This window comes from Semicossyphus pulcher, unplaced genomic scaffold (genome assembly GCF_022749685.1).
Source record: "Semicossyphus pulcher isolate SPU_LCO1_2020_fin unplaced genomic scaffold, fSemPul1.0.p SCAF_9, whole genome shotgun sequence".
Taxonomy (NCBI): Eukaryota; Metazoa; Chordata; class Actinopteri; order Labriformes; family Labridae; genus Semicossyphus; species Semicossyphus pulcher.
This window is the reverse complement of record NW_027211770.1, coordinates 25,902,716-25,924,545: the sequence shown is the minus strand read 5'-3', so window position 1 is coordinate 25,924,545 and position 21,830 is coordinate 25,902,716. Positions and strand designations below refer to the sequence as shown.

Here is a 21,830-nt window from a genome sequence, read left to right as displayed (position 1 = left end):
GGAAGTACAATGTGAAAGGTGAAAACACAGGACCAAGTTGCTATTAACACAGAACTGTGCTGTGATGGCTAAAAAAAAAAGCCAATCGGTCAAGCTGTCTGTCCAGTGTGAAACCAAATATCAACATTTACTTAATAATTTTACCCAAACAACAGTTTTTGTCTAATCCTAGCTGGGAAGTTTGGGGGCCTAAATGTGACACAGTATGTGGTTAACGTTGTGAAACAGTAGCAGTTTGGTTATGTTTAGGTCAAGATTGTGGTTTTCACAAAAACAACAAGTTAACAGACTCTGGGACAAAGAACGACAGTTTATACTGGCTTTTGTCAGTAAGCCCTTTGCTAACACAGCGCTGAAGAAGTAGCCAATCACAGGACAGTAGAACTCTTACTAGCCAATCGCAGCATTATAGGGCGGGGTTAGGCGAAGACTTCTAAAAAGTAGCGCAGTTGTTCAAGCCGATGGTTAATGTAAGTAGCTAGCTAGTTTAATACGTTTCACTTTCTTACTGTTATAGGTTCTGAGTCAGATTTCGTCAAGTTTCTACAGATTGAAGCTAAAATCAGCTACTTAGCTAACATATGCCTAAAGTTACAGTCGAACCGTAACCAACATTCTAAGGCTTCTCTTAACAAACATTAGCTAACTTATGTTGGCTAGCTGATAGCCTGCCTTTACATTTGCAATGTTAGCTAAATAGCAAGCTAGCTCTGCCTATAGAAAATATAACGTATTATTCAATGTTAATGTTAATATTATAAAATAATAATTCAGTGAAGCACACACATGAGCTGTCCTGGCTTCCTGTAATTCCTGAAAAAAAAATGACCACTGATTTTCATCATGTGATTTGCACTTTGCATTAAATCACATATACCAGCAAACAAACCCTTACATAACCATGTGTAACCTGACCACAGGTGCACTGCATGCTCTCTGACTCAGCTCATAGGAGAGTCAGTCTTCTTATTGTGTGTGTGTGTGTGTGCGTGTGTGTGCTGATCTCTCATTTTGGCCATTTCATTATGCCAGTAGTGAGGATTACTGTGCTGATTGCATCCCTGTCCCTCTCACCCTTGTAAATGCACCGTTCCTGCTTGTGTGTGTGTGTGTGTGTGTGTGGTTGACCTTCCTGTCCCTAATTCCACCAACATCCCTTTTCATCTTTGTAAATATGTGGATTAAATTGAATCAGAGCAACAGCTTAGGTTTATGCTTAAAGTTAACTCAGCCGATGCTGTTTGTATTTTTTATTATTACAGATTTGATAAGTTAAAAGGAAAAAAAAGGGTCACATATTGGACATAATGTTTACGTAATAGTCCTGTCTTTTCTTTACATGTATTTGTAGTCCTTTCCCTTATAGCTTTGTTGTCTATTTTTCTTTAAAAGCAATGAAAAAACAGTGAAACTTTCTCTATGTGGACTCATATTTGCCCACTAAAGCTGATTATGATTCTCTTAATGTTTTGCCCCTTTGTGCAGTTTTCCTCGGTCACCATTAGAGGGAGTTAAAGTATCAAAAATATTTCCCTATTTAATGACAAGGGAACAGAAAAGTCTCTGAGGAATGTTGAAAACATTAGAAAAGAGAAGTAAACTTTCACATTTCTAAAGAAAGAAGAAACTATGGATGGGATTTCCCTTTTATTTCCTGATAGAGACGTAAAGAAACCCCATAGTGGGAAATTAAAACACATGACTAGTATCAGCAAGAGACTTTACATTTTTAAAAAGAAGCAAAAATTGTATGAATACGATTATAACATAGTCTATTTATTTAGCAAGCTTGTACAAAGTGGTACATAATTAATTTCAGGGTTCTGAGGGCTGAGAGTGTTGTTCTAAACGTGGGAAAAAGACAGATTTCTGAAATCATCCGGCCCTTAAATAAAAGTGCTTTGTTTAAAGTGGTAATCTCGAAGATTTCAGTTTTCTTTTTCTTTGGCGGCACCTGTGGCGATAAACGCTAATTGCCGGAGCACACTTCCCAGATATAAGACAGTGTTGCATGTGTGACGTCCACGGTTGGCTCCGGTTGTAACTTGCTGACGGTCACTTTCCTTTTCAGACTGTTTGCTTCATCTGAGCTTCAAATTTGTTTCTTTTTCTTTGGATTTTTAGTTATTTTTGAAGTTGTATCTGTAGTCATCCATCTTTTCTTTGTTTGTTCAGCCATAGTAGATTACTGATTACTCACTTGCAGAGAGCGGAAAAGCAGCCGCTTAGCTCCGCCTACCCTCTCTGGCAGACCAACAACTGATGTAAACGCATCACTAACTGGGCGCTACTAAGTCACTACAGACACCCAGCCCATAATACTGTAATCAGTGGGCCATAGGCTCAGTCACCATTGTGTTACTACATTCGGCGATAGATAGTGACTGAACAGACATTTATTTTGAAAATCTTCAAGATTATCACTTTTACTTTAAACTGACTGAAGCTCATTGTCTCTGGTGATGGATGACACATCTCTTTTCTCTTCTGACAGCCCAGATCTCCATCCCTAAGTCCCTCCGTTCCAGCCAGATGTTGACAAACTCAGTGCCTGCATGTGAGCTGGACAGTTATGATTCCCAGCAGGATGGTGATGGGAACCAGGAGGAGACCCGAATACAGGACCCATGGCTCTGGAAACACCAGCATAGCTGCGCCTGAAACAAAAAAGAAACCGACGTGACGTGCAATCCTAAAATTAAATCACATGTTGATACATTGTAAACTGAAAATCATCCTAAATGAACACTAAACCCATATCTGCATTGCTAGATATTACTAGCTCTTCAAATCTTTTAATTTAATTTGTTTGAGTTGATCCTTTTGGAGCAAAATCTGAGACAAAACTCACCGGGGACAGTTGTTGAAGATGTTACTGTCACATTTCTTTCTGCGTCTCTGCCTTTGTCAGGCTCTGAGGGAAAACATTTAGATCAAACGAGACTTTATTTCAAAGAGGTCAGAGTTTAAGTTGAAGATTGTCTGCATATCGTCTCGTATATTAAAGAGCAACTCTAATGAGCCTTAACAAGAACAGATCAGGAGGGAGATAATTACCAGGTGGATCGTAGTTGAAGCTCCTTTTGGTTATCAGATATGCGTTCAGGTGCAGCCGACATTCATATTTTCCTCCGCTCCTCACAGAAACGCTCTCAGACAGCGAGGCGTAGGGCAGAGCTGCAGCAGCATCTTGTCGAGCAGAGCAAACAGTCGGGAGTTTGGATCCATCGTGAAAAATGGACAAAACAAGTGAGGGATCCTGGGTCACGTTAACTTCACAGGAGAGCAGAGAGTCATTGGTGAGTTTAAAGCTCATGGTGTCTGAAAGGAGATGTACAGATTGTGAGAGCACGCGTGAATATCTGAAGTGAAGGTTTTGGCCTTTTTAATGAAATTCATCCTTAACCTCGAGAGCCCACAGTCACTGCATAATGCTGAATATCACTTTATTTGTCACAGCTACCATGAGGATGTTTCTTTTTGAAATCAGTTGAAATGTACACAAGGCAAAGAGAAATCGAGTTTACTGCATAAAGCTGAAACTAACCTTTAACTCCCCTTTATCCCAAACTGGGCCATAAATACAACGCTAATCCCTCAAATCAAATTCCGACTTTTAAGTTAACCTGACTGATATTTCAGTCTGGACCAAAATGATGGAACAACATTACCTTCCTGAGACTAATGCTGCTAGCTTGCTTAAAAAGGACTTAAGGTAAAATAACCATTAATAGTTATGAACATCTGATTAGCGCCTCTGTTTGGAGGCACGTCCAACTGGGAGGAGACCCCGGGGCCAGACTCAGAGCTGATGGAGGGATTATATATCCTGTCTGGCCTGAGAATGCCTCGGAAGCCCCCAGGAGGTGCTGGAAAATGTTGCTGGGGAGAGGGACGCCTGAGTCACCTTGCTTAGCCTGCTGCCACACTAAGACAGACCGTAGGTCCCACATTACCCCAATCCTTTCCATACTTTATTAGCTTCCCGCTACATGCAGGATTGATTTTAAAATTCTTTTAATAGTTTTTAAAGCAAAACACAGTCTGGCCCCCACTTACATTACAGAGCTTTTAACACCTTACGTTCCAAATCCTTTATTAGCTGTTCCTCCGTCAAGGCTGGTAGCTAAGGGTGACAACGCGTTTGCCATCAGAGCCCCCAAGCTCTGGAACGTTAGGCTGGGCTATCCCAGGGTGGCTGGAGCCTATCCCAGCTGCCATTGGGCGAGAGGGTTTGGTACACCCTGGACTGATCACCAATCACAGGGCTGACACTTAGAGACAGACAACCTTTCATGCTCACGTTCACACCTAAGGCCAATTTAGAGTCACCAATGAACCTAATGAGCATTTCTTTGGACTGTGGGAGGAAGCTGGAATACCTGTAGGGAACCCACACATGCACGGGGAGGACATGCAAACTCCAAACAGAGAGGCCCACTACGTCCGAACTTGGATTCGAACTAGGAACATTCTCACTGTAAGGCAACAGCGTTAACCACTGCACCGATGTGCAGAAACCTACAGAAGCTTGAAATGAATTTATAAGATTAAGATGAATTTAAGATGAAAGAAGAGTTTTACCTCTTAAAATAAAAAAAATGATCTTCCTGTGAGTGCAGTTGGGCGCCTCTTTACCACAATGCATTGGACAACACATATCTAAAACCTTGTATTTACCATAAACCATCAGTAGAGTTTTGTTTCCAAACTTCCTGGATTTTTCCCCTCTTGTGACGATGGAGAGTTTGCACAGGTACTTCCCGCTGTCGGCCCACTGGGCATTCTTGAGCAGGATCGACTTGTTGAGGGAGTTCGGATTGTTGTCAGTAAGATTTACACGGTTCTTGTATTTCTCAGAGCGGGGCCACAGTCTGGCATCGTCTCCTTTCAAGTGGTCCCAATACAGAACCGGTGGATTCAACAGCTTCTCATCAGGGGGCAGAATGAGTTCGCACGGCAGCATAACCGCATGACCCAGAGCGGAGGTAAGCACAGGAGGCTGGTGGACTGTGACCAGAGAGCGACGCCCTGGAAATCAGACATAATAAAACATAGACAGGATGTAGGTTAACATTATCAGTTCCTGTCAAAAGTTGTATCACAGAAACACTGCCTGCTCTGCTTCAACTAGGACATTTCACCTACTATTTGACTAACTATTTAGAATAGCTCATCATCGATCATTAGGACAAAAAGTCACCGATACGCAGCAGCATCTCTGAAGCTTTGAGGTCTGCCATCTTTGCAGTTATCGACTCCTTTAGACTCAACTTAGACTTGCAACAAACAAATCTGTGAGCTCATGTTTCCATGCGACTTAAATGAGGTCAGGCTAATGACCAGTTATTTTTAATGCCTTAAACCGCTGGTGGGGGGTAGGTGTCAAAAAAAGCGGCTAGCACATTTTCCAGGACAAAAGTGAGTGATGCATATGGCTGTTAATGAAAGCTGGATGAGATGTTTTGTTGAAAACCACCACTTATGCATGTACAGGACAAAGTCAGCAAAGAGAAAAGAGGAACAGCTTTGTCCCGGGGGTCCCCAAAATCAACACGAACCAAACATTTCTCACAGTAGCTTAATAAACAAACATAAAGAGAAGTGAAATTACACTTGTTTGTACAAATGTTTTTGGGAAATTACAATTGGGGATTTTCCTGCAGCTTCAATAGAGTTTCTGGTATACCGTATCGAGAAGGAGGATCTGTGTATTATATGTTGTCTTCTGCTTCCCGAAATGCTTGGTTACATGGTAACCTTGGTTCTCTGAGTGAAGAGACTATCTCTCCACGCCAAGGCCCCATACATATGAAATATGTAGGGTGGAGATATAGTCTCGATACGATAGAGAACATGTATTTATGGCCAAGGCTCTACCAACAAAAACAACTTATCACATCAAGAGTTCTTTTTATTGATTATTATGTTAGCCAAGTGTTAGTGAATGATCTTTAAACATTTTTGCAGAAATACGATACAGCAAAGGAAGACAATTCTGAGGACAAAAGAATGATTCTTAAGATATGATTTTCTAAGTTTTACCTCTTAATCATGTGGATTTTGTGAGCTAGATTCTGAAATTAAAACAATGCAGTTATGATGTTATTGTTGTTGGTTCAGGAAACGTCTGTTGTTGAGCGCACATTTAGACACTGGATCCAGTACAGTTTGAACGGTTTATTGTGGTTGCAGGTTTCAAAGTGAGTTGGTGATATGGACTCGGATGATTTTATCTATGTACAAAATGACAAAGGAAATATTACAGACCTTAATAATGTTAAACAAATAATCTTAATGTAACTTCTGATCAGGTTGGGTGGAGACTTGTGATTTTAACACATCCCTACAAAGCAAAATCAATACCACTTCTTAGTATGAATTTTCTCTTAATTGAATTGAATAATATAATCCACATCCACCCAGCTTTTTTTAACATTTGCTTTTGGAGTTGAAAGATGCTAAAGACAAAAAGGTCATTACAATTGCTCTAATATTTATTGAATATATTGATAATATTTCAAACAGAATAATAACATAAGGAACGGATCCCCTACACACACTGGTGCTGTCGAGAAGCGAAGCACTTGCAACAACAATACAGAAACACAATTAACAGTAGTTTTTTTTAAATGCAATTTGAATTGAACACAATTGGTTCACTAATATAAGGGCTCACTTTTCCTCAGATTTATCATGGACCAAATGGAGAACTAATACAAGTTTATTACTGATAGATCAGACAATGGAATGGACTGCACTTGTATAGCGCTTTTCTAGTCTTGGTGCCACTCAAAGCGCTTTGACACCTCATGTCACATTCACCACATTCACACACTGATGGCAGAGGCTGCTGCGTTAATAGCCCAACTGTCAATCAGTCATCACATTCACACACCATTGGGGAGCAATCTGGGGTTCAGTGTCTTGCCCAAGGACACTTCGACATGTGGACTGAGGGAGCTGGGGATCAAACCTCCGACCTTCTGATTAAAAGACGACAAACTCTACCACTGAGCCACGGCCATTTCAGGCAACAATTCAGGCAATTCTTCACGTAACTTAAAGCGTGTTGTCAGAACATCTAAAAACTACATCAGAGACTGTCTCCACACATCTGTATTAATACCACAGCAAGCAAAAACTATCTATAATATCTGAATTAAACTTGGTCACTTTCAGGAAACAGTGTCAACACTCTGTCCTTCAGAGGGGATTTGAAAGATAATCCAAAATCTATGTAAACCTTACCTGAGACCATCAGATAGAGAATCATAAATTGTGTCCATCCCCATTTTGTCATTATAAGGCTGTGATGCATCTCAGACTCAGATTAGCTTAAACTCAACTAAATACAAAAGGTGCCACCTCCTGTGAGTGCTGACAAATGAAGTGCTGCCTACTTTCACCACTTCCTCTGAGGTCGGCAGATACTACTCCTTTGTAGGCTTTAAAATCCAAACAAACATAACACGTGCAGGTTTGTAATCCCACTATTTTATCATTGATTGTTTTGGGGCATGTTTTAACCTCTGCAAGGAATTTCATTTATTTTAAATGAAATGCTGTATTCATTAAAAATCAAAGTTTGGACTTGAGATAGAAACTAAAAGTGTAACATGATGTGGTTCTTTCGGTTGCATTGCAAAAAGAGAACATGCCTTTTGTTTTTTTACTTGTGTTCTTTAATCTTACCACAGTTATGTAATTAATCAACATAAATCTGCACTTCCTTCTTCCTGAACTTTTTTATATATCACAAGTTGTAAGATTGTTTTGCTGACTTTCCGAGCTTCGAGCTGATTTTTTTAGCTTGAGTTTTCTATGATGAAGACCGTGTGATCAAAAGCTCCAGAATAAGTGCATGAGTGACCTCAAGTGGAGATTGTTCTGTCTGCTGCTGTTTCGAGGTCAACTATGAACCCTTTCACTCATTTAACAATCCACCTGCCAACTTTTAATGCTGCCGATCATGCTGACTTTATTTTTACCTTGCTTTTCAGTTTCAAACTTAAGTGACTAATAAAATACTTGACCAAGATGTATTGTTGCCTTTTAATGAAACCACTATCTTCCCCTATAAAGACCTAGAGGCCTATTCATTGCAGATAAAAGCTGGTAGACAATGTCATTTTTCCACTTGTCCTCCCACAAAGGAAGATTTATAGGTGTAATGCATTCATCTATTGTTGATAGAAGCCTTTTTCAGTTGAGCCCTGATTGGAAAACACTGTGGGGTGTGTATGTGTGAAGACCCCCCTTCTCTGCAACAGGATATACATAATAGGTTTCTGCACACCCACTTGCACATTGTGACAGTTTTACACCTGCCTGTGGTAAAGTCTTTTTTTCGGATTGAAAAACAAACCTCATGCACATCATAAAAATCTTATTCCAGACTATGTTTGGCTTTTGTTCTCTTACTTTTTTATACTTTAATACATGAAGAAATGTGTTTTTGCCTGATTTTACCTCAGCTTAAACCAACTGTATCTTAAACAGCTTCGGCTCTTAAATCATTTAAAAGATTATTTTTTGGGCTTTTGCCTTTATTATATAGTACAGATGAAGTGAGACAGGAAATGTGGGGAGCAGAGAGTGGGGGTTGACATGCACTAAACGGATCGACAGGCTGGGAGTTGAACCTGCGATCAGTGTGTTGAGGACTGTAGCCTCTGTATATGGGATGCCTGCTCTACCAACTGAGCTAAACCAGCACCCCAAACCATTTCAAAGTTGATGTTTTCTGTTTATTTATTTATTTTTTACATTTCCTTAGACCCATTGCGAAGTTATATGTACAACTGACTTCTTAAGTCACTTCCATCACTGTTTGGTTTGGATCTGCCACCAAACAGGACCGAAACAGACTGCAACGGATAATCAGGACTGCAGAAAAAAATCATCGGGGCCGACCTGCCCTCCGTCCAGGACCTGTACTGGTCCAGGGTCAGGAAGCGGCAGGTAACATCACTGCAGACCCATCACATCCCGGACACAAACTGTTTAAATTTCTCCCCTCTGGTAGGCGTTACAGAGCATTGTATGCCAAAACAAACAGACATAAACAGTTTCTTCCCACAGGCTGTCACTCTGATAAACACTTAACAGCCACAGAGTGTAAGAACAATCAGTGAGGGAAAACCCTGTCACTGGTTATTAAGACTGTTAATTGTTCATCTCATTATGGACACACATTTTATTCATGTAAATATCATCTGTCATCTGGCATGAATCTATGCACACTGTTTTTTTATTGTAAATACTGGAAACTATCTACCTCATGTCAATGAACCCATCTGTCACATAATTACATATTTTTTCTAAATCATATTAAATATTTCCAGATTGTTGCACTCCTCATACTTGCACTATTGTCTTTTTTAGGCTTGTACATATTAGTTTAATATTTAATATTTAAGTGTACATAGAGAGCAAAGATAAACTGGGGTCATATTCCTTGCATGTGTACATACTTGGCCAATAAAGCTCGGCACAACAAAACTAAACTTACCTCCCTTATGTAACCTCTCTTTATATTATGGCTCTGTGCTACATGGCTCTGTGTAACCTGAAACAAGTAAATAGCGCAGAGCCTCGCGATGAACTCCATTACCCATACAACCGTCTGCCGACGTTTTTGCGTCATAACGTCATTCGGTAGGCATATTTCAACATGGAGGATACCGTAGCTGTAGAGAAGAGCCCGGTATGAATCAGTGACATTGTTTCCTGTTTTGCATTTAAAATTGACAGAGCTTCTGTGGTAGGATTTTGTTAATCTTTGTTTTTAGGTGTTACAATTTATGATTGTTTAACGCAATCTTTTACTATTTGTTAGCTCGTTAACACTGCCGAGACGTAAACCTGCCAATTCATTCTCTGTTCACTGCAGTTGCTATGTCATGCAAGTAAGCTAGCTGCTAGCATTAGCATACTTTGTTCTAAATTAGATCTGAATTAGGGATTTTTATTAATATATACGCATCAAAGATTGTTCTTAATCGTTGAAGGATTATTTTATTGTTTCCCGGTGTGTCGCAAACGACTTAGTATTCGGATATTGCTTCAGCGAACCGTTTAAACTGTTTTAGCTAGCTGTTTACGAGCTATAGTTAGCTAAGCTAATGTTTGTCTCTGTTAGGTTTATTGTAATAAACGAGCATATAGATGTTTACATTGGCGAGTTTCTGCAAAGTTAGATTTTTGTTGCCCTTTGTTTATGAACTGATAGTTGTTTGTGCCATAGATATGTGTTTTCTGGTTGTTTGGGCAAAATACAGTTCAAGTTCTTAACCAAGGTGTAATTAACATAGAAAAGGTTATAAACATGATACGTTTTGTGGTGTTGTCACCTACACAGGACGAGATGCCAGCAGTACTGACCTCCAGACCTCAGACAGGTCTTTCCTTCCTGGCACCAGAACCAGAAGATCTTGAGGACCTTTACAGCAGATACAAGGTCTGACACCTGCTCTTACATTTGTGTTAAAAGTTGAAACCTTACCAGAATCAATAATTGATTTATTTCTGTCGGCTTCAAATGTCAATGTCATAGATTTAGTATTTTTCTTTGTTCATGACAGAAGGCTGTAATCTGCATACATTTTGAATATAACAAACACTTTGGTCTGATCTTCAGCAAGCAGATTTGTGGTACTGTAATCTCCAGCGCGCTCTCATCCTGCCTTCTTTCTCTCCTTTCGTTGTGTGTTTGCAGAAGCTGCAGCAGGAGCTGGAGTTCCTGGAAGTGCAGGAGGAGTACATCAAAGATGAACAGAAGAACCTGAAGAAAGAATTCCTCCATGCCCAGGAGGAGGTGAAGAGGATACAGAGCATCCCACTGGTCATTGGCCAATTCTTGGAAGCTGTTGACCAGAACACAGCCATTGTTGGCTCCACTACAGGTACCATTTATTAAATGCTCAAATTACAAGGAATGATGTGCTGCCATTACTAATTTTAGGCAATAAGAATAAAAGTGTTGGGATTAAATTCTACTTCACCTTGCTAACAATCCCACAGAGCATCAGTTGTACTTCAGATTGTTCCAACAGGAGTGTTTGCTGGATGTCTTTGCTTTGAATTTGTGCTAGATGTCTTCACAAGCCAAACAATGTTTACCTGACCCAAAAAGGACCTGTGAATATTTTAAACAAACCCAAAATGGACCTCATAGATTAAAAAAAATGCACACACCGAAACCTGAACAGATGACTGCAACTGAACAAGGAGATGGGAATCGTCGTAGATCCGGACGTTATAGACTGTAGTGTTTGCTAGCGCTACATCCATGCATGTTACCATTTTATTTGTTATCTTCCATCTTTGGTAGCAATGCTCTTAAACAGGGACCAATATCCTGCGCATACCAAGACTTGTGGGTAATTTTAGATCATGAAACCCTCAGGTGATTACTTAGTGGAATCCCAGCATTTAAACATATGAAGATTTAACTTGAATAGATGTGAACCTGGACTCCACTGATCATCTAGGCTTGGGGAAGGTTGAGCTAGGATATTACTCCTGTCCACTAGTTAGCACTCGATAACACAGAAAGTTGTTTCCTCTTAATATTATAGGATATTTTCTGCAAGGACAAACAATTGTACTCTTTAAGCATTACAGTTCCAAAAGATGCAATGAAAATATTATAGTACGCATTAGAGACGCCACAAATTGACTGTGAAAATAAATAAATGAATAGATAAAGCTGAGAATTAAAAATGAATGAAATGGCAGATGATGCGTACAGGCTGTGTAACTGAATGCTTTACCATGTTCAGCCTTTCGGAGTCTTTTAAGAGAACCTGGAGGAAATGTACCGTGTCCTGTCATATTTTAATTATTCAGTGTGTGGTACATGTTTTAAATGTGTAATGAGTTCTGTTCTTGTGTTCTTTCTTCTCAGGGTCCAACTACTATGTGCGCATCTTGAGCACCATCGACAGAGAGCTGCTGAAGCCCAATGCCTCAGTGGCTCTGCACAAGCACAGCAACGCCCTGGTGGATGTCCTCCCTCCTGAAGCTGACAGCAGCATCATGATGCTGACGTCAGGTAAGCACACAGTACCACTGTCTCCCAGAGGGTGTTCAGACACATTTTTAAGAGATCATCAGCGAAGATGAAAACAGTCATATGTGAAGACTTAATTTTTCTGTTTTATTGAACAGTTCAAATCATGTCCTTCTGGATCAATTTACCAATAACCTTTTACATTAAAAAATCAGTGAAATATGACTCAGCTCAGAGAGGAAAGAGATCCTGTTAATAGCTCACTGTGTTTAAATAGTAAAGCTGTAATAACTTTCCCTTTTTTGCTTTCCTTCTGCTCTCAGACCAAAAGCCAGATGTGATGTATGCTGACATTGGAGGTATGGACATTCAGAAGCAGGAAGTCAGAGAAGCTGTGGAGCTGCCGCTCACACACTTTGAGCTCTACAAACAGGTCAGATATTCAAGAGAAATGTGACAATTTTACCATAAAACCTGTGCTAGATACTTAACTCTGGTATATTTCCTGTCTTAGATTGGCATTGACCCACCCAGGGGTGTCCTAATGTACGGACCTCCAGGTTGTGGGAAGACCATGTTGGCCAAGGCAGTGGCACACCACACTACAGGTAAGTGCCCATGTCACAGATGATGATATTAGATACAACTTTATTCCACATGAGGGAAATATCTGTACAAAGTAGGAAAGAGTGCAAATGTACACTACCTGGCCAAAAAAAAAAGTCACACTCTAATGTTTCGTTGCCCACCTTTAGCTTTGATTACGGCATGCATTCGCCGTGGCATCGTTTTGATAAGCTTAGGCAATGTCACACCCTTTATTTCCGTCCAGAGTTGCGTTCATTTTTTGCCAAGAGCTTGTATTGATGATGGGAGAGTCATGCCGCTGCGTAAAGTCTTCTCTAGCACATCCCAGAGATTCTCAGTGGGGTTATGGTCTTTCACAATCTGAGCCCGATGAATCGAATGAAGTGGCATTGTCATCTTGGAATATGCCCATGCCATTAGGGAAGAAAAAATCCATTAATGGAAAAACCTGGTCATTCAGCAACCCCAGATCATAACACTGCCCCCCATACAGGCTTGTATGGTAGGCACTAGGCATGATGGGCGCGTCACTTAATCCGCCTCTCTTCTTACCCTCGTTCACCCATCACTGGACTCGTCAGACCACATGACCTTTTCCATCGCTCCAGAGTCCAATCTTTATGCTCCCTAGCAAATGGAAGCCTTTTCTTCCAATGAGCCTCACTGATAAGTGGTTTTCTTAAGTCTAAACAGCTGTTTAGTCCCAATCCCTTGAGCTCTCTTCGCATTGTGCGTGTGGAAATGCTCTTACCTTCATTATTAAACATCGCCGTGAGTTCTACTGTTGATTTTTTTTTACCATTTGATTTCACCAAATGTTTAACTGATCTCTGATCACCGTCATTCAAGATTTTTTTCCAACCACATTTCTTCCTTTTAAGATGATGGTTCACCACTATCCTTCCAGGTTTTAATAATGCGTTGGACATTTCTTAACCCATTTTTTAGTATTTTCAGAAGTTGTTTTCTTTGCTTGATGCAGGCCAATAATTTGACCCTTCTGAAACAGAGTCACATCTTTTCCACAACCACAGGATGTGTTCCGACATGGTTGTTTAAGAAATGAGAAGCTACTCACTGCATCAGCTAGGGTTGAATAACTTGTTGCCAGCTGAAACATATTAATCACTGCAGTAATTTTCCAATGGAAGGCTCTTACCGATTTGCTTAGTTACATCCAGGTGGTGACTTTTTGTTGGCCAGGCAGTGTATGTGCAACTGTACTATCTGGATTAGCACCTTAATGTTAACCAGATTTATAATTAGTGCAAGAACCAGTTCAGATTTAAAATCAATCAATTTTTATTTCTATAGCGCCGAATCATCACCCAAGTTATCTCAAGACACTTTACATAAAGAGCAGGTCTAGACCGAACTCTTTTTATATTATTTAGAGAGACCCAACATGAATCACCATGAGCAGCAACAGTGGCAGGAAAACTCGAGCAGAATCAGGCTCATGTTGAACAGCCATCTGCCTCGACCTCGACAATGATACACGGTGCCAAAGTAAACTAGTTGAACGTAATAATCACAATGTAAGAAGGTTAATGGTGGGGTGCACATTCCAATACACACAATGCTGCAAAAAGGTAAACAGGTTAATGATGGTATTATTTGATATATCACAACTGGTGGGCAGTAAGGGGAAAGTCCACATTGTTCAGTGTAAAGATTTGAGTGGTTAGTATGCAAGATATTTGATTATCAATCTGAAGAAAAGTCGACGGTTATTTCCTGGAAATTTCATGTATTGTCCCATAAGTGAGACATTTGCAATAATCCAGAGAGATTTTTATTTTATTTTATACCAAATTAGACTAAAAGCCATTTCCCCCTGTATCTTGACTATGCAAGATGGAGCCAAACTCTAATGCAGTGTTCGAAATGCCGTACTATACTAGCAGTATGTACTGATTTGGCCAGAATGTAGTATGCAGTATGCAGACAAAAGCAAAATGTGCAGTTTGCCAAAAATACCCGGATGTCGTACTGATTCAGAAACAATCTCCAGTACGCATCAGACCAGTCTACCTCGCCTTCTGTATCCCACAATGCAAAGCGCTGGAACATCACAGCGGCAGTTGAAATCACGGACAGCAGCAGCATTCCAGCTGAACGGGGCACTAAAGCTAAAGAAGCGGCGGTTATTAGGGCTTTTTACAAAGCCAGTTCAAGGCAGGATCATTACGCCTCTGTTTCGTTCCGTCTTCTATGTAGAACGAAAGGGAGGTGGAATGGCGGGGCAAAGTCGTTCTGCCTCTGAGCCAGCATCGGCTCATCAGTAGTAACAGAGGCAAAACAGCGTCTGTGTAAACTGCAGAGTCGGCAGGGCAGAACAGCACTGTGTGTGTGTGTGTGTGTGTGTGTGAGTTTGTTTACACCTTGCGCACGTTTTGCTTCCACAACACCAGAAAGCTATTTAAAAACATGTAGAATGAGAAAGGTGGCATGAGGACGGAGCTTCGTTGCGGAGCTGAGGCGGAACTGCAGTGTAAAAAAAGCGTTTACTTCCACAAGGCGTAGCATACTGCAAAATTAATTTGAAAAGCAGTATGTAGTACATAGTATCCGATATAGAACACATCCCAAGATACATAAATTATGTAAAAACAGTGATTACTACAAGAGGCATCAAATATAATGTTTTTAACAAATGGATAATTGGTCTGTGCAGTGAGTACAATAATGAATCTTTGTCCCATGTTTCTGTTACCAGCGGCATTCATCCGTGTGGTGGGCTCTGAGTTTGTTCAGAAGTATTTGGGTGAAGGCCCCCGTATGGTGCGCGACGTCTTCCGGCTGGCAAAGGAAAACGCCCCGGCCATCATCTTCATCGATGAGATTGATGCCATTGCCACAAAACGTTTTGATGCACAAACTGGAGGTATGAACATTAACCACTAAGTTATAATCAGGAACGTGGTCATGGATTATTATAAAGTCTTATTGTAGATTTCATAATTTGTGAGGCGAACATAATTCTTATTTTAAGACATGTTTGTTTCCCTGTTTACGTCCTTGTAAATGCAGTGACATGATAGAAATTCACCCTCTGACCTTGTTGTTTCCTTCTGCAGCTGATAGGGAGGTTCAGAGAATTTTACTTGAGCTTCTCAATCAAATGGACGGCTTTGACCAGAACGTTAATGTCAAGGTGAGTCAATCCACCTGTCTGCGAAGGCTCTCCCCCAGTGACTGCAGCGTCTCCGTATGTGCTGACTCGTAGTGCCACTGATTGAGGCTGAGCACCGTTGAAGAGAAAAAAGAACAGCCATTCATGCAATATGTCATTGTTGCTTTGCCTTAAGGCCATTCATTCAGCTAAGAAAGCGCCCAAAAGGTTTATGTTGTCAGTCTTCAAAGCCTCAAATGCACATTTTGCCCCTCAGCTATATGCGAACGCAACTCACAGAGAGCCTTGAGTATTTCAGGAGGGCGGCTGCTTATTTCTAGGAACTAAGTTTTATTCCTGTGAAGAATTACATTTCCTGAGGGTTTTTTTGGGCAGACGCTCTCTTTGACAAATCCTGTTAACTGTACAACTGCCTTTATACTCTTGTTACTCTGTCTGCTATAAACAAAGCTAGTGCAGTTCCCTGTTTGCTATTTTTCTGCCAACATATTAGGTTTCTACTGGCTAACTAGCAGACAGTGTAAAGTGTAATATTTCTATCAAACACTATTTTAATTGGTCTTATTTTTTCATTTAAATAATTGTCTGTTAAGTCACTATCGCTGAATGAGGTAACACAATGGTGTTTGAGCCTGTGGCCCACTGATGAAAGCTTTCGCATTTGCAGTATATAGTTAGTGACGCGTTTTCCATCACCCAGCAGTGGTTGGTCTGCCGAAGAGGAGCTAAGCGGCTGCTTTTCTAGCCTCTGCAAGTGTTGCGAGTAAACAGTAATCTAGTATGGCTGAACAAACAAAGAAAAGATGGATGACTACAGATACAACTTCAGAAATAAGTGAAAATCCAAAGAAAAAGTAAAAAATTTGACGCTCAGATGAAGGTAAACAGTCTAAAAAGGAAAGCGACTGTCGGCGAGGAAAATCCAGAGTCACAGCTAATCGTGGACGTCTGGTTATCTGGGATGTATGCACCTGCAATTGCCTTCTATCGCCATAAGGTGCCGCCAAATAGGACGGAACTGAGAACTTTGAGATTAGTACTTTAAAGTTTTTGGTGGCATGTCTTTTGCAGGTGCTCTAAATTACACTTTGCAGTGACACACATTATGTATTAAAGTATGTGGTAGCTCATTTGCCTCCCCTCCAATGAAGCAGGCTTTTTATGTGGAACCAAATTCAGCCCATCTCATGATGTGTTAACAGTTTACCATCAGGCTCACATGATGTCTGTAATGACATTTCAACCCTCCCTTTAGGTGATCATGGCCACCAACAGAGCAGACACTCTGGACCCGGCTCTGCTGCGTCCTGGTCGTCTGGACCGAAAGATTGAGTTCCCGCTTCCCGACCGCAGGCAGAAACGTCTCATTTTCTCCACCATCACAAGTAAAATGAACCTCTCGGAGGAGGTCGACCTGGAGGACTGTATCCTTTTGGTTTAGTAACTGCAAATCTATATAGTACAACATAAAACGCTTTACATACAAGAAGAACAGCTTCACTTTGTGCAGTCAAGAGACTTATTTTCCACTGCAGGATATTATCAGCATGAAAAAACAAGATGGCTTCATTTGTTTCCTGAGGTTGGATTTGTTTGGGTTTTTTTGTTAAAGAAGCTGCATGAGTAGGGTTTTCCTTTTTTGGTTCTGTTGCCTTTGTAGTACAAATGTTTCCTCCTTATCAGACTTTGTACTTTATAGATTAGAAATCATAAAGTTTCCTCACTCAGACGACACTATGGGTAATTCCCTGGACTTGAGCCATGAACGTATTTCTCTCATTTGGGCTTCTGCTCACCCAGGTTTATTCAGGCTATTTGGGTAGATTCAGGGTGGAATGTCAAAAGTGCAAAGGTACAGCTCTTGCTGGAAAAAATGAAAACAATTGAGTAGACTTCTAGTCATTCAAGTATGGACTAACACACCATCAGATCTTTTTTTTTTCAGAACACAGACGCTGCCAGCATGACGACTGTTTACGCTTCATGCAGGAGTGGAAAATATGCAAAATACTGACTAAGAATCTCAAACAAACTGACAGCTAATCAAAACAGCTGGTTCGTCGTTAGAGTCGAGTTTATTTTCGCTGCATCATTCAGATGGTCCTCTGTCTAAACACAAACGGCTCAGATGCACAGATGTTGTGCCTGTACTTTGCTTTGCTGCGTTCAGTCGTCCTTAATTAATGTACAGATGTGGCAAGACCAGACAAGATCTCTGGAGCTGACATCAACTCCATCTGCCAGGAGGTGAGCTGGAGCTTTAATTATCTGTTTGTTTATACTTTTCTCCTGGAGCAGAGCGAAACAAAAATTAATGCAATGTAAATAATACTTACTTTAACTAATAGTGTTCTTGTCTTCTTTGTTGTCTGACTCCCTCCTGCTGTTTATTTCTCCTCAGGCCGGCATGTTGGCTGTGCGCGAGAACAGGTATATCGTCCTGGCTAAAGACTTCGAAAAAGCTTACAAGACCGTCATCAAAAAGGACGAGCAGGAGCACGAGTTCTACAAGTAGAGAGAAAAAATGCATCCTGGGAAAAAAAAGGTGTCCAGACACTCAAGTTTATTATTGATTTATGTCTGCGAGTCTGTATCTACAGTGTGTCTTTTATGGATTTGCAGTCCCTGACTGGCATTGATTTTTGGACTAAATTTACTCACTGCAGCACAAGGCCTCACATCAAGATCAGCCTCGTGTCTCCAGCCTTGAGAAGACACCCCACCATGTGAAGAAGTGTTGTTTTGTTTAACAGGCACGACTGGTTCCATATAATATCTGGCCCTGACTGTAGCTAGGATAGAACATTTGTATCTATGTGTACTGACCTAAAAAGACATTACTTTAAAAATCCATTAAAGATGTTTTCCATACAAAAAACTGAATGCTGGTCAGTGTTTTCTGTCTGGAAATATATTGAAATTAATTAAGGATAGTTTAGAATCACTGTGCTTGTCATCAGCTGAATGTTTGGTATGAGCGCTATCATGAGTCATCAATGTATCGATTCGATGATGGAGGGAAAATTCATTGGCTTTTGTTTTGAATGATGAATTAGTAGTAGAATAGTAGATTTTTGTAGTTTTCTGGTCTATTAGATTTTTGCTTTTGGATATAACTGTCCTTTTTGTACTAGTTCCTGGCAATTAATGGACCATATAAATGATTGAGGAAGGATTTAGCCATTACCTCAACTACAATCTTGATTTGACTGACCTTTAGCCACACTACTTTTCACTGATCAGGATTGGTTCTGTGTTTCTTGTCAGCAAGATGTTGCTCGAGCATTAACTCACCATTTTGAGGAAAGGAAATTTTGCCCCTAAAGGATCATTGTGTAAGATAAAGACGGATCTATCTGCAGGAATTAATGATAATATTCATAGATCTGTTTCAATAGTGTATAATCACCAGACAACACCAATCATAGTGTTATGCTTTATTACTATCAGCCCTCCTTCTGCCTACCTGAACGCCCTCATTCAGGTCTACACTCCCTATCGCCCACTACGCTCTGCCAATTAAAGGCACCTGGTGCTCCCATCACAACAGGGCAAGTCGCTAACTAGACTCTTCTCCTCAGTAGTCCCCCATTGGTGGAATGAGCTATTAAACTCCATTCGGTCCGCAGAGTCCCTTTCACCTTTAAGAAGAAGCTAAAGACCCAGCTCTTTCATGAACGCCCCTGCACTTAATGATATTAATGCTACTGATGATGATGACGACATTGAGGATGTTGATAAGGATATCCATGATGATGACGATGATGATGATGATGACTATATTGACTTGGTGATGTTGATGATTATTAACAAAAAAAAAACCCTGTGCACCAGTGTCCGGTCACTCTTGAAGCTGTTTGTTGGCACTTACTGACTTTGTTCCCTCCAGTCTTGATCGTTGCTTGTGTTGTATTAACTCTCACTTGTACGTTGCTTTGGACAAAAGCGTCTGCTAAATTAAATTGTAACATTGTACCAGTCAGCCCTTTGTATCTACAGAGGGAGCAGGTACTCTTCACGTAGTCCAACATGTGGCACCACGAGGTTCATAAAATTGAACAAGTGAAGGCTGGAGCCAAAACCAAGTTCCACCAATCCCCATGGACTCCAATGTTGAAATGGCAAACAAAATCAGCCTTGTACAAACGTTTGGTCTCCATAGCTCATTTCCCCAATTCAAATTCATATAACTCCACTGATTAAAGGATTTAAGGAACAAAAGATATGTATAATGAGGGATGTGGCTGTTTTAAGTGTCAGCTGTCTGCTAGGCATCCACCCTGTATCAAAACCTTTTGTGTCACACTGACTAGCTTAGAGCTAGCTTAGCTTAAAGGGCTTAGTCAAAGACTGCAGCATATGTATTGGTAAGAAATTCTAAATTAAAGGTGCAATGTTATGACTAAGCAGTATGTCCAAATAGTATGCACTCTGAATACATAGTATGCACTTTGTAGGGGCTGCTGGAGTACTAACCAAACCACCCAAAGCACAAAACGAACCAAACACTTAGCAAAGAAACCAAAAGGTTCCTTTAGGAGCAACTTAAGCAGCTGTCAAGTTTTTACACACAAATACAAGGACCTGTATTTGCGCTAGAAGCAACTGACAAACCGGTCCTTTCAGAGCAGAATTCCTAGACAAACTCAATATGAGTAAAATTAGTTAATTACCTGAAAAGTGAACAATAACTAGGATATCTAAGCTCGTATCATCTCACGACATCAGACACATGCCCAGCATTAATATCTGTAATAAGACAAACAGCTATGAGATAAAAACTTCAGATTGTTGGCAGTTACTAGCGACTGCCATACATCAGATAAATATACTGCGTTGTGGATATACTCCTGCCAGTGTTTTGGTCCTGAAGCTGACAGAGCCGACTCAAGTGGATGCCAGTGCTGGGCCGGGCTTCTCGGTTCATCCTTAGATGCCTCCTTTCCCTCTGCTCAGCGGCCCTCTGCTTCTCCTGTTTTAAGCCTGCCCATGAGTCGAACCAGTGCAGCTGGAGGTTACAGGTGTCCCTTTAGGTCACAAGTGGGGGGAAGATCATTCATTACAGCATGCAAACTGCAGCTTAAAAAACAAATACACACCAAGCAACAAAGCAAATTTCCCGTTTGTCCACAAATATGGTCGATTTGCATGGACAGGCTGAGGGATGAGGAGGAGCTTGGACTTTACTGTAGTCTATAAAGTTAGAATATTAGAAGTTTCAATTTAAGCTGCAGTTACTACCAATTACATAAAAAAACTCACTCTGGGGGTCCAAGAAAGTTTGGCAACCCCTCTTAGTATGACATAATATAGAAATTAAAGTGAAAATTACAGACTTTATACCCACATGTGTCTCGCTTGGTCTCTGTTAGGATGGCTGTAGGTGACCTGGTCAAAGTAGTACGGACAGAGCTGCAGGCTTGCCAGTTCTGGCTGGTGAGACATCATGGCAAAGATTTCATCCAGCCAGTGGTTTGGTCCAAAGTACTGTCCAGGGAAGAGTCTACACCAAGTGGCTGACACCAACACATCCATTGTGGTTTGAGCTGCTGAGGGCCTGAGATGATGAAATAACTGGTACAGAGGTGGTTGGACCGCCATTTTTCAAATTCTGCGCCATTCAAAAAATATAAGATGAGTGCTCAGCAGTGGATTGGCAGCCACAGAATAAATTGACAATGTATTTATTCACATTTTCATTTACTGAAGTATTTCTGTTTGGCTTTTATAAATCAGAACATGCATTTGCCTCTTTTTGAAATACAATTAAATTATGACATGTCAAATTAATGAATGATAAGTAAATTATCGTTACGTACCTTGTTATGTGCTGTGAAATGAAATCTTCTGTATGAAATTTGAGGTTTTGTTTTGTTTTATATTTTGTCCTGTTCTAGAACATGTTGCTTTATTTAAATAGTGACTGGCAACAATCAGGTGGGTCATGTTGAAATTCATAAATGTGAACATAAGTGCTAGATCTAGAGAAGAAAATAACACAGAGATTACATAGTTGAATTAAGCATTTTTGACAAGTTAAACCAGAAGGCTGGGTCAGTTTTTCCGACAGATGAAGAACTCAAACTTGTG

General features: G+C 40.5%; 2 protein-coding genes across 4 annotated transcripts; one reads left to right on the top strand and one right to left on the bottom strand.

The window, feature by feature from the left end:
- Positions 1 to 1,632: 1,632 nt before the first annotated feature.
- LOC138584700 (uncharacterized) lies at positions 1,633 to 7,322 on the bottom strand. Of its 2 annotated transcripts, XM_069656997.1 has the most exons (6): positions 7,252 to 7,301; positions 6,046 to 6,077; positions 4,681 to 5,031; positions 3,058 to 3,321; positions 2,852 to 2,914; positions 1,633 to 2,657 (listed from the first exon to the last, which is right to left on the bottom strand). In XM_069656997.1, exons 3-6 carry the CDS (start codon positions 4,964 to 4,966, stop codon positions 2,545 to 2,547), a joined length of 726 nt encoding a protein of 241 aa, XP_069513098.1. In that variant the 5' UTR covers positions 4,967 to 5,031; positions 6,046 to 6,077; positions 7,252 to 7,301; the 3' UTR covers positions 1,633 to 2,544. The 2 variants fall into 2 exon arrangements, with proteins under 2 accessions (XP_069513098.1, XP_069513097.1); XM_069656996.1 differs by lacking the exon at positions 6,046 to 6,077 and having other exon boundaries at positions 7,252 to 7,322.
- Positions 7,323 to 9,648: 2,326 nt separating this feature from the next.
- On the top strand, positions 9,649 to 18,613 carry psmc4 (proteasome 26S subunit, ATPase 4). 2 transcript variants are annotated; one of them, XM_069655739.1, is made up of 11 exons: positions 9,649 to 9,709; positions 10,364 to 10,462; positions 10,721 to 10,907; positions 11,912 to 12,058; positions 12,340 to 12,449; positions 12,531 to 12,624; positions 15,324 to 15,491; positions 15,685 to 15,761; positions 16,996 to 17,164; positions 17,932 to 17,987; positions 18,142 to 18,613. In XM_069655739.1, the coding sequence occupies exons 1-11, from the start codon at positions 9,677 to 9,679 to the stop codon at positions 18,253 to 18,255; spliced, it is 1,254 nt and encodes a 417-aa protein (XP_069511840.1). In that variant the 5' UTR covers positions 9,649 to 9,676; the 3' UTR covers positions 18,256 to 18,613. The 2 variants fall into 2 exon arrangements, with proteins under 2 accessions (XP_069511840.1, XP_069511839.1); XM_069655738.1 differs by having other exon boundaries at positions 9,688 to 9,766.
- The last annotated feature ends 3,217 nt before the right edge of the window (positions 18,614 to 21,830 follow it).